This window comes from Pogoniulus pusillus, chromosome 19 (assembly GCF_015220805.1).
Source record: "Pogoniulus pusillus isolate bPogPus1 chromosome 19, bPogPus1.pri, whole genome shotgun sequence".
NCBI lineage: Eukaryota > Metazoa > Chordata > Aves > Piciformes > Lybiidae > Pogoniulus > Pogoniulus pusillus.
The window spans coordinates 13,477,698-13,489,927 of record NC_087282.1 but is presented as its reverse complement, the minus strand read 5'-3'; the positions used below and the strand labels follow the sequence as shown (position 1 = coordinate 13,489,927).

The 12,230-nt window shown below is 43.8% G+C and overlaps 1 protein-coding gene across 1 annotated transcript in view; it reads left to right on the top strand.

The window, feature by feature from the left end:
• The window catches only part of ABCB7 (ATP binding cassette subfamily B member 7), a 44,707-nt gene extending 32,651 nt beyond the window's left edge, over positions 1 to 12,056 (top strand). The window contains exons 12-16 of the mRNA XM_064159370.1: positions 155 to 284; positions 761 to 932; positions 3,470 to 3,573; positions 5,210 to 5,317; positions 9,810 to 12,056. Coding sequence (XP_064015440.1) covers positions 155 to 284; positions 761 to 932; positions 3,470 to 3,573; positions 5,210 to 5,317; positions 9,810 to 10,028 — 733 coding nt within the window. The 3' untranslated portion in view covers positions 10,029 to 12,056. The remainder of the gene's footprint in view (positions 1 to 154; positions 285 to 760; positions 933 to 3,469; positions 3,574 to 5,209; positions 5,318 to 9,809) is intronic.
• The last annotated feature ends 174 nt before the right edge of the window (positions 12,057 to 12,230 follow it).

Below are 12,230 nucleotides of genomic sequence, written 5' to 3'. Positions count from 1 at the left end.
CTGAATAAGCCAATCAATGATGCAGAATTCTGGTGCTTAAAGTGTTTCATGTGTTTCGCTTGTCATTATTTTTGCGTGTGGCATCAGTTCTGTTTGGAGTCTGTAAATGGCAAGCCAGCAATGTAACACAAGTTTCAATTCTTTGAAATTTCAGGAAAAGCACAATTGTGAGACTGTTATTTCGTTTCTATGAACCTCAGAAAGGAAATATTTATGTTGCTGGACAGAACATACAAGATGTCAGCTTGGAAAGTCTGAGAAAGGCCATAGGAGTTGTACCTCAGGTAGACCATGTTTCTTTCTCCCCAACCAGTCCATCATAAGAGTGGTTCCCTGTATTTTGATGCTGTGCTTTAATGGGGGCCAATCCTTTCACGTGGTGTTGTCTCGTTCCTCTGGAAGTTGCCATGCTTCTTGCCCTTGCAGGAAATAAGATGTTTTTATGTGCATCATCATAGAGATCCAATTTCTGAAACGTGTTTAAGCCTCTTCATGAGAAACTGCCTCCAGCTTTAAGTGATGTAGCTTTGTAGTTGATTACCAGCCATAATGAGTTAGCAAAGTGGTTAAAGTATCCACGACATGTATATTTAGGACACAAAATTTTTCCCATTTTTGGGAAATTTCCCCAAATGCTTTTACCTTCAGGCATTATAGAAAAATATAAACTATTCTGTACGTACTTCTTTGGTGGATCTGGGACAGGTTTTTAACTCTTGTTCATGGTTTCTCATCTAACCTAATCTCTCCCTACCTGTAGGATGCTGTTCTCTTCCACAATACTATCTATTACAACCTGCTGTATGGCAATATTGGTGCCACTCCAGAAGAGGTGCATGCGGTGGCAAAGCTGGCGGGAATCCATGAGGCTATTCTTCGAATGCCAAATGGTTACAACACTCAGGTTGGGGAACGAGGACTCAAGCTCTCAGGTAGGTTCTGAAGCAGACACAGATTGTTGGAGTGGGCCCAGAGAAAGGCAGCAAAGGTGGTGAAGGGCCTGAAGAATAGGTCTTGTGGGGAGGAGCTGAGGGAGACGGGATTGTTTAACCTGGAGGAAAGGAGGCTGAGGGGATACCTGGCTCTGTAACTCTCTGAAAGAAGGTTGGAGCGAGATGGGTATTGGTCTCTTCTCCCAAGTGCCAAGTGACAGGATGAGAGGTAATGGCCTCAACCTGTACCAGGGGAGGCTTAGATTAGACATTAGGAAAAAAATTCTGGTCTTTGGTGACTGATTAATTGATTAAATAATAAAAACAAAGTTATTTCGGCTTTTTCAAGTGCGGTCCATTTCAGTGGGTGCTAGCAGCCCCAAAGTACTGATTCTGTAAATGAAACAACTAACCTGCTGCTGTCCTGAATATGAATGGGGAAGAACATTAAGCAAGTTGGTATGTTACAAAAGTAAGGAAAGACCTGGGATTTTGCTACTGCAGTGTGTCTTTCAGACAGGGATACTGTCAAACTGTGAGTTTGGAATGTGCTTTAAAGGAAAGAGAGAAAAGGAGTGTATTAAAATAGACTGAGCAAATTGTACAGTTCTAATTGCCACTGAGTTCTGCCAAAGACAGTTGAAAATGTGAACTGCAGCATGATTATCAGCCTTTTAAATGGTTTATTAAAGCATGTTCTCTCCTGATAGGAACGGAACATTAACAAGGATATAGTGGTATTAAATGGAATGTTTTGAAGTCTTGAATGAAACAAAGGAGAACAAATGCACAAAGTGTTTGTGTTGCATACCAAATGTTTAGCAGATTTTAAGTTCCCAAATGCACCTGTTTTGCTGTCTGTGAAAGTTGTCCTCAGTTATTCTAGAGTAAATGTTGGCTGAAGAATTGTGAAGGAAGGAAACTAGCCTGAAACTGGGTTACATCAGGAAAAAACAGGCCCTAGATTGCTTAATGAAGGTGGTTTTAAGTACAAGGGCAGTGGTGGAATCACCATCCCTGGAGGTCTTTAAACTGCATGTGAACCTGGTGTTTAGGAACATGGTTTAGTGCTGACTCTGCAGTGCTGGGTCACAGGTTGGGCTGCATGATCTTGAAGGTCTCTTCCACCCAAAGATACTCTGTGATTCTTTAATGAAATCTGGTTAAAACTGTGGTATTTTTCAGAAGAGGAGACTGAGGGGAGACCTCATCGCTCTCTACAACTACTTCAAAGGAGGTTGGAGTAAGGTTGGGAGTTGGTCTCTCTTCACATGCAGCAACTGACAGGAGCAGAAGAAATAGTTTCAAGTTGAGTCAAGGGAGTTTCAGGTTGGATATTAGGAAAAAAAATCTTCTCAGAAAGGGTTCTTAGGCACTGAAATAGGCTGCCCAGGGAGGTGATGGAATCACTATCCCTGGAGGTATTTAAAAGGTTGTGGCTGTGGTGCTGAGGGATGTGGTTTAATGGCAGTAGCTTAGCAATAGTGATGGAATTGTGAGCTCTAGATGAGTGGCTGGACTTGATCCCAAAGGTCTCTCCCAACCTTAACAGTTCTATGGTTTTGTGATTCTATGACACTTTAAATCTGGGTCATTATAGAGGAAAAGATTAATTTCAAGGAGAGGCTAGAAAGAAAAAAGGGTTGTGCAGGGTGTGTGAAATCGAAAACAGCAGCAGTGTTTATTTGTGAGAGAAACCAGGGTGGATGTGTGTGGAGTTACTGCATGGGGTACAGCTTACATAGGATTACAGGATGTCAGGGGTTGGAAGGGACCCAGAGAGAGGTCATTGAGTCCAACCCCTGCCAGAGCAGGACCATACAGTCTAGCTCAGGTCACAGAGGAATGCATCCAGATGGGCCTTGAAAGTCTCCAGAGAAGGAGACTCCATAACATCTCTAGGAAGCCTGTTCCAGTGCTCTGTGACTCTTACAGTAAAGAAGTTTCCCCTTGAGTTGAGATGGAACCTCTTGCACTGCAGCTTACATCCATTGCTCCCTGTCCTATCACAGAGAGCAAGTGAGAAAAGCCTGTGAATCACCAGGTGAACAAGCTTATACTCCCTGGTGTATAGTGTGAGTTACATACTGCACGTCATCCTTAGTTACCTGTATGAGGCTCCTGCCTTGCAGCATCTACAGAATAATGCTCTGCCCTTTTCTAAAAGGCTTGATCAGTCTTGAATCAGGAGAAGTTGTGTGATAACCTCATGTAACATGTGCAGACCTTTATCAGTAACAACTGTGATGGATATAAAAAAGCAAAAAAAGGCAACCCCCAAAGCAATCAGAATCACAGAATGGCTTAGGTTGGAAGGGACTTTAAACATCATCTAGTTTCAACCTCCATGCCATGGACAAGGGACTTCTTCAACTATACCAGCTTGCTCAAGGCCCCATCCAACCTGACCTTAACACTTCTAGGGAGGGGGCATCAACAACTTCCCTGGGCAACCTGTTTCAATGTGATGGCTGCTGTTGAATTTTGAATAGCATGATAGTAATTTCATCTTCTCTATTTCCTTACCCCCTGTTCAGGAGGAGAAAAGCAAAGAGTTGCAATTGCTAGAGCAATGTTAAAGGAGCCACTTATTTTTCTCTACGATGAAGCCACATCATCATTAGATTCAATTACAGAAGAGGTAATGAAAAAAAATAATCTGAACCTTAAGTGGTATAATGATGTCTGACTCTGACACTTTTCCCTTCTTTTCCTCTCAGAAAGGATTCTGTTCTTTTCACCTGGTTGCTTTCATGATTTCCTGGTGGCGAGGTTAAGAAATCCTGTGTCTAAGTCTCTTGTCCTGAAGGCCAGAACAGAGATACTGAGTCTGTTCACCTTCAGACACCAGCTCTGTCCCTGAGTGTATTTCCTCTTTTACACTCTCAATGTCCTGTTCACCATTAAACCTTTATCTCTTGAAGCTGTTCCTGTACCTCATGTGGCCATGGAGCGTGAACCTTTCCATCTAAAACACATCTTTAAAATGTGTTTTAGATGACATCTAGCACTCATTGAAAATGTCTTATAAGTCAATGGTGATATCATGCAGAAGAGAAAACCTCTTGGTGATTGTGCAGCATCTTTTGGGGATGCAAATTGGGGAGGTGTAACCTGCAGTAATTTGTATTCCTTTCACAGGAAGGGCTGTGGAACATCAGAGTGTTGTGACATTGATGTCATGACACTGCCACAGCAACTGCATCAGGCTGCATAACCATATCTTTGCTTAAACACTCGACTCTCTCAACAGCAGCAGTAATTTCACAAGCTAATGTCATCAAAACCTAGAGCTTGAGCTATGTTTGTGTTCACTTATGCAGATTATCAAGCAAATTTATTGACCTGTGATCACTAAATTACTTTCATTTTCCAGACATAAAGAAATCTGAGTCCAAACTGCACATCTCTACAGTGCAGCATTCAACAGTAGCCCAGCTCCTCATTGAACCAGAAATGTTTGTAACACCCAGTTCTGCAGAACTCGACTTGGATTCTTTCTCTCTTTTGTTTTGCTGTATTTATTGCAAGAGCCATAAGTGAAGCTGAGAGGTTCAGAGCAGAGATGCTCTTTAAAGACAGCAAGTGAAAATGAGTCCTTTCCACAGAAGTATCTCTGGTAATGGAGATGTTTTCTGACAGAGGGTATTCAAGAGTAGAAGGCGAGTGCTGTGTCGTGCTTCTTGTAGCCAGGGCACAAAGTCCCAATTAGCACTGCTTGGATCTGAGTGTGCTTTGGGAAAGTGGAAGACAGCAGAAGAAAGGAAGAGAGGAAGAAAGGAAGAAAGAAAGAGAAAAGGAAGCAGGGGGGAAGAAAAGAGGAGGAAAATAATGATAATTCTCATGATTGCTTTAACTCTGTGTTCCACATTGGCATGATACTGAGAGGCAGTTTTTTCTTTCACTTCCAGCAATTGGGAAGTTTGATGATGATTTGTAATTTTCATATGTCTTTACTGCTATTGTAGCATGGTGATGTGGGAAGGTTTGTCCTGAAATCAAGTCACACTTCTCTCTCTCTGTTCCTTGAGCTGTTTTCGATGAATGTGAGGTTGTTTGGGTTTTTTGCAGTTTGAAGGACTTCATCAGAGCCTGCTTGGGATTCTTCTGTTTTTTTTCTATCCCTACTCATAGCTGTATCTCATTGCAAAGCTTGAGCAGTGCTAGAGATGCTTTTCAAAACGGATTTACAGTAATTTGCTTGTTTTCAGACAGTATTTTATCTCTTCAGACCACCCAGGAGCGTCTAAGAGTTTCTCTCCCTCTTAATCCTGCAGAACATCCTTAGTGCCATGAGGGCCATGGTGAAGCACCGGACCTCAGTCTTCATTGCTCACAGGCTGTCCACAGTAGTTGATGCAGATGAAATCATCGTGCTGGATAAGGTGAGGTCATCACCTGGTGATGTGTAATTTTCACATCATGTCAGTGTCAAGTTTAGACTCTGTGTGTCCATTTGCAAGTATTACACTCCCACCAAGCTCCTGAAAGTTCTTTCTTTGAAAATGAACAACCTAGGAAGTTCTGGGCCAAGCTTTGCTCTTTGTGTTGCTCTTCTTTGCAGCTAAGTTTATCAGTTGCAGAAATTTGGGATGTGAGACTTTCTTGTGTGTTGTGTTTTTACTTCACTTGCATATTTCAGCAAGGCTTTGGATGTTGTCTCCCACAACATCCCACAGGGAAGCTTAGGAAGCATGAGTTGGATGAGTGGACGGTGAGTTGAATTGAGAACTGGCTGAAGAAAAGAGCTCACAGGTTTGTGATCAGTACTGGGTCCAGTCTTACTCAACATACAGGCAGATGCTGGTGGACAAGTTCACCTTGAGCCAGCAATGTGCCCTCATGGCCAAGAAGGTCAATGGTGTCTTGAGGTGCATTCAGAAGAGTGTGACCAGCAGGTTGAGGGAGCTTGTCCTGCCCCTCTATTCTGCCCTAGGGAGGGCACATCTGGAGTATTGGGTCCACTTCTGGACTCTCCAGTTCAAAAGATACAGGGAACTACTGGAGAGAGTCCAGTGGACTCTGTGAGGAGGAGAGGCTGAGAGACCTGGGGCTGTTTAGCCTGGAGAAGAGCAACCTGAGAGAGAATCTTCCAATGCTCAGCAAAAGCTGAAAGATGCAGAGCAAGAAGATGGGGACAGACTCTTTTCAATGGCGCTCAGTAACAGGACAAGGGGCAATAGGCACAAACTGGAACCCAGGAGGTTCCATCTGAAGAGGAGGAGAAAATTCTTTGGTGTGAGGGTGCTGGAGCCATGAAGCAGGCTGCCTAGAGAGGTTGTGGAGTCTCTTTCTTTAGAGAGATTCCAAACCTACCTAGATATTGTGATCCTGTGCAACCTGCTGTGGGTGCCTTTCCTTTAGCAGGGAGGTTGGACTACATGAGCTCCAGAGGTCCTTTCCAACCCCACCATGCTGGGCTTTGGGGATTCATTTAATTATATGTTCTTGAGCTGGATTATGACAGATTTAAATCGCTACTCTGGCTTCATGTTGCATGGGTTTTATCCCATCTGCTTCATGTTTCTGTCAGATCAGTTTTCTTCGTGTCTCCCCAATCTCTGTCTCATTCTCAGTGAGTATCTGTTTTTCACATACACCCATTGTTTATTTTTCTTTCAATGGAAGAAGGGAGGACAGTGTGTTCTGTTTCCATGCAGATAAAACGGTTGTAGGATTGTTCACTCTAATTATGTGATAAATCTGGGCACTGTTCTCTATTGTACCTGGAGAAAAGTGTGATTATTCCCTTCCCTCGGGCTTCTAAGGAAAAAAAAAAGTTTCAAGATTTGATTTACTAATATCACTATTCAGCTATTACCTACCTCATATTCAGTCTCTCCTAAGTCCATTTTCTTCTCTATTACCCCTATCTGGCTATAGATTTAAAATAAACATGTCCTTGTTATACCTTCACAGGTTTTTAACTGATAATGCTGAAAATCTAGTGCTTTAATCTGCTGATAATAGATGTTAAATTTATCCCTGGATTCATTTTTTTTCAGTTGCTATTTATATGCTTGTGATCATAGGTGTATTTAGTGACTAAAATATGCATATCTAAGAGAAAATACATTATTCCTGCAGTATGATAAAGATTTCATGAGGAATCAGAACAAAATCTCCTGAAATGCTGACATTCAGAACTGTTTTTGCTATACGAATTTTAACTTCCACATGAAGGGCAACAAAGGTGGTGAAGGGTCTAGAGAACAAGTCTTATGAGAAGCAGTTGAGGGAATTTGGGTTGTTTAGTGTGAACGAGTGAGAGGAGACCTCATTACTCTCTACAACTCCAAAAGGATGTTGCAGTGAGGTGGGGATTGGTCTCTTCTCCCTAGTAGAAGGTGATAGAATCAGAGGAAGTGGCCTGAAATTGTGCCAGGGGAGGTTTAGGTTGGATATTAGGAAAAATGTCTTGACTAGAAAAGAGTCAGACATTGGAACTGGCTGCCCAGGGAGGTGGTGAACATGGCACTCTGGGACATGGTTTAATGGCCATGGCGATGTTGGGTTGAAGGTCTCTTCCAGCTCAGAAATGAAGCAGTGGAATAAACCACCCCTGCTGCTCTGTGGAGTTTTGGTTTGCTTTTGATCAGCTTGTCTGTTCAGCTTTGACTGCACAATCACTTCCCAAGGTGTATCCTTTCTGTAACTCCATGGTAAAACGTCTGTTTTGTGGTTTTTTAATGTGTTACAAGAAAATCTGCGACTTTTTGTTTTCAAGGCAAGATTTCACAGCTTGCTAAGAGTGTGTTTTGTGTTAGGGTGTAACTGTTACATTGCAAATAAAAGCACAACCTGAAGCTGTAAACCAGGCAGGGCACTTGCTTCCCTGAGTGGGGGTGATGGAACAAAGACTGTGAATGAGCAAGGCAGGTGGTGTAGCACTTGGGGTGCCTGACTGCTTTGTGAGGCATCCTTTGCTCAGCAGAAGGGTGCCTCTTGTTGTTCCAGCTTGATTGATCAGTGGTGTGCTAGGACCAGATAAACAGAGCTGGGGTGTGGAGGTGAGGTGATGGTGACCGGTTTTGCTTAGCAGTAGACACAGAGCATCATCATTCCAGCATCTTTGCCTAGGCAAAATCAGAATAGTTCCTGAGTAAACTAATGATACTGATCTTTGTGCTATGGAGCTGAACAGAGCAGTTACACTTTTGATGAGTGTTCAAGAGTTACTAAAAAATCCCAACCGAATGAGAAGCCATAATTCAAAAGCCTGGTGTTGAGGGTTGAAGCTGAGCCAGCAACCAGATGAGTGCCAGAGGCTCCCCATGTGTCCCTCTGCATTCCAAAGGGAAGAGAAAGGGAAGAAGGGAGAGAGACTAATGGGCTGGGAAAGAAACTAAATCATCTGGGATAGAGAGAACAATCCCATGAAATAGAGACAGAGACACAAACTAACGTGGAGCCCAACCCCTGATGGCAATGAGGTCATCAATGGCACCACTGATGTGGGGGGCAGGCACTGGGCAAGTCCCAGACTAGAATCAGTAGCAGATAGCAACCAGATTCAGGAACTGGGCTCTGGAACTCGATTTAGGAACACAGGGATTAGTTGGAAGGCGGAAGGGACAGAATCTTCCTTGGACACCAGTCAGTGAAGAGGAGGCTTGACCCTGTTGACCCTTCAGCTTTCTCCTGAAGGTGCCATCTATGGGATGCAATCCCCTGTTGGTCAGTTGAGGGTCATCTGTCCTCCCAGCAGGTGCCACCTCTGACTTCCTGCACTCTAAGGTGGGCCACAAGGTGTGGCAGTGCCCTTGGTGTGTCCAGGATCAGGGCCAAGCCAGGGTCTTTCTGCAGCCCAGCCCTTGGCAGGAGCTCTCCCCATCAGCTTCTCCCTGCTAGAAGCAGCCCCTGGCTGTGCAAACCTGCCCTGAACTCCAGAAAGTGCCTCACTGAGCAGAGCCTGAGCTGAGAAATCCAAATTCTGAACAGAATTAGTTCTGACCTAGCTCAGACCAGGACACCTAGTCTCTAACCACTGAAAAGTGTAAGTAAATTCTGCAGTGATGTTGGTCAAGTGTCTGTTTGTTCAGATTCCACCAGCATGACTGGTAATAGAAGTGACAGGACCATTTTCCTTTTCCCAGCATGTTCATCAGCAGCTGTCACAAGGAGGTAGATTTAATTGTAGATCAGAATTTAGAGCTAATATAAAATCCATATAGTTGTCCATCTAACACTGTCTTTTCCCAGAAGACAGAAGATCTGGAGGATGAATACATTATGGTAATTTGGTGTCTGTGAATGTAGAAGTGTGCCTCAGAGTGAAGAGTCTGGCTTTTTGAATCATACAGTCACAGAATGGCTTGGGAGGGACATTTAATGCTCATCTAGGCCAGCCCCTTGCAGTCAACAGGGACATCTGAAACTAGAGCAACAAACAACCTGACCTGGAATGGTTCCAGGGATGGGGCAGCTACTACCTCTCTGGGCAACCTGCCAGGCTCTCACCACTCTCAGCCTAAGAAAATTTCTCCCTTATTTCCAGTCTGAATTTCCCTCTTGTAGTTTAAATTCATCACCCCTTGTCCTGTCACAACAGGCCCTGCTCAAAAATCTGTCCCCAGCTTTCTGAGTGGTCTAACCTTAAAGTCCTGAAAGGCCAGCAGAAGGTCTCCCTGGAGCCTTCTTTTCTCCAGGCTGAACAAGCCCAAACTTTCTCAGCCTGGCCTCATCCATACCTACTCAAACCAAGTTAATGTCCTTCTTGTGCTGAGAACTCTAGTACAAATCTCTCTGTGCTCTTTTAGCTCCTTAGTGTCAGTGAATTTGTTACCAAGCATAGCCAAACACGTTTGGTTGGTGTGCTGCAGAAGGTCTGGTGATGCTGGTCATGTTGGTTATTGACTGACTCTCCTTCTCTTGCAGGGTAAAGTTGTGGAGCGTGGTAGACATTCAGATCTCCTTGCAAGTGCTAACAACCTCTATTACGAGATGTGGCACACACAGAGCAGCAAAGTACTGAATAGTCACAACAATCCCAGCTGGGAAGAGAGAAACACACGGATATCCAAAGAGGAGGAAAGGAAGAAACTAGAAGAAGAAATTAGCAACAGTGTGAAAGGCTGTGGGAACTGTTCCTGCTAAACATGGTCCTGCATCTGTCTTCTAGAACAGGTTACAAATGCAGAAGATTACACTGGAATGCAGCTCTTGTTTTTAAGTCAGCCTTCAAAAACTTTTCCTGGGTTTTGCAGTTTTGGGTTTTCCAGTTTCTCAGAGGGACATAATTTCAACCAAAGGAGTTCTATTTTTGCATATTTAGAAACCTCTAATATTCAGTGGCATCTGCAAGAGCTGAGCTGTGTCAAAAACTTCAGACTTCTCCATTAGGAGTGTAATTTATGGCAATTTTTTAGGCATTGGTAAATTCTCCTGGGTAGTCGCTTGAGGTGGATTATTGCACTGTAAACAGATTTGTCCTTGACTTACAGTATTTCTCATCATTAATGGGTGATAAAGATGTCATGTTTTAATTGTAACTGGGCTACTTCGAGCTCATTTGCTAGTGAGGAAGGTGCAATTGAAATTCTTCAGTGGTGTTCTGGTTTAAAATGTTCCTCCTTGTAAAGAATAAGAAAAGCCTTCAAGGAAAGATTAGAGCCTTCTAGTAGCAAACTAAATATTGGAGTTATCCATCTCACCCTTCCCAAACAACTTTCACAGGGGGCTATCAAGAATGTGTGGGTATTAGCCTACAAGCTAACAGCATTTTTTAAGAGCTGGCAAAAATCTGAAGTCGACAAAGTATTGTGTGACTTGACAGAAAACACAGAAAAGGAAATGGGAAGAATTGGAAGTTTCCCTTAAAGGAAGGAACCTCAATTCAGGATTCTGTATCCTCAGCATCTGCTGTAGCAGTCAATGCAGAATGCAGTCACGATTTCTATTTCAGTCATGGTCTTAGGGAGCAATTAAGATTCACTAAAGCCTTCCATAAATTTCTATTATGTTATTAATGTATGAGAAAATGACCTGGATAATGTGGAAAGCCTTGCAATAATCATCTCTGCATTTCAATAGTCAGAACTTCTTCAGTGTCAAAAAACCTCAGGCTCTCTGAATGGGTTTGTGTGGCAGGGGGGCTACAGGGGTGGCTTCTGTAAGAAGCTGCCAGAAGCTTTTGCCAAGATGAACCTGCCACTGGCCAAGGCTGAGCCCATCAGTGACCTCTGGGATAACTTATTTAAGGAGGCAGGGGCAGGGGTGGGAAATGCACAGGCAGAAGCAGTCAGAAGAGAGGAGTGAAGATGTGTGAGAAACAACTCTGCAGGTACTAAGGTCAGTGAAGGAGGGGGACGAGGTCCTCCAGACACCAGAGATTCTCCTGTAGTCCGTGGTGACACCCATGGTGAGGCAGGCTGTCCACCTGCAGCCCATGGAGGTCCATGGTGGAGTAGATACCCACATGCAGTACATCACACGTGAGCAACTGGATGTGCCTGAAGGAGGCTGGGACACTGTGGATAGCTAACACTGGAGCAGTCTGTTACTGAAGGACTGTGCCCCGTGGAAGGGGCATACACAGGTGCAGTTCATGAAGACCTCTAGCCTGTCGATGACTCGTGTTGGAGAAGTTCATGGAGGACTATCTTCTGTGGGAGGGACCCCATGCTGGGGCAGGGGAAGAGTGTGAGGGGGAAAAAGGGGCAGAAACAGCCTGTGATAAACTGACCACAGCTCCCCTTCCCCATCCCCCTGCACTGCTGAGAGGGGGAGGCAGAGAATTTGGGGGGTGAAGTTGAGCCTGGGAAGAAAAGTGGGACTGGGGGAAAGGTGGTTTAAGATCTGGTTTTATTTCTCATTACCCTGTTCTGACTTCTAATTGGCAATAAAGTAATTTTCTCCCAAGTTGAGTCTGTTTTGCCTGTGATGGGATCATTACTGAGTGAGCTCTCCCTGTCCTCATCTTTACACAGGAGCCTTTTCTTGCATTTTCTCTCCCTTGTCTGGCTGAGGAGGCAAGTGACAGTGTCTTTGGGCACCTGGTGTACAACAGGACTGTAGTTTCAGACCTTATGTCCTGAGGAAGATCTACCATATCTGGTTATTCTGGTGTAATTCTCCATGTTGAAATTGAAAATAAAAATCTTTCTCTTGGATGTTGAAAAGTAACTTTTTTTTCTTCTTTCTTTTTTTCCTGGGGAATTTTGCCAGCATAACTGCACTGTAATTATGGTTGTAAATCAGATGCAAGATTTCTCAGTGTGGGCACTAGCAAAGCACTGAACTCAGTGCTGCTGGAAATTTAGGTGCAAACAGTGTTTGTTTTTTGATGTTATACTTTCC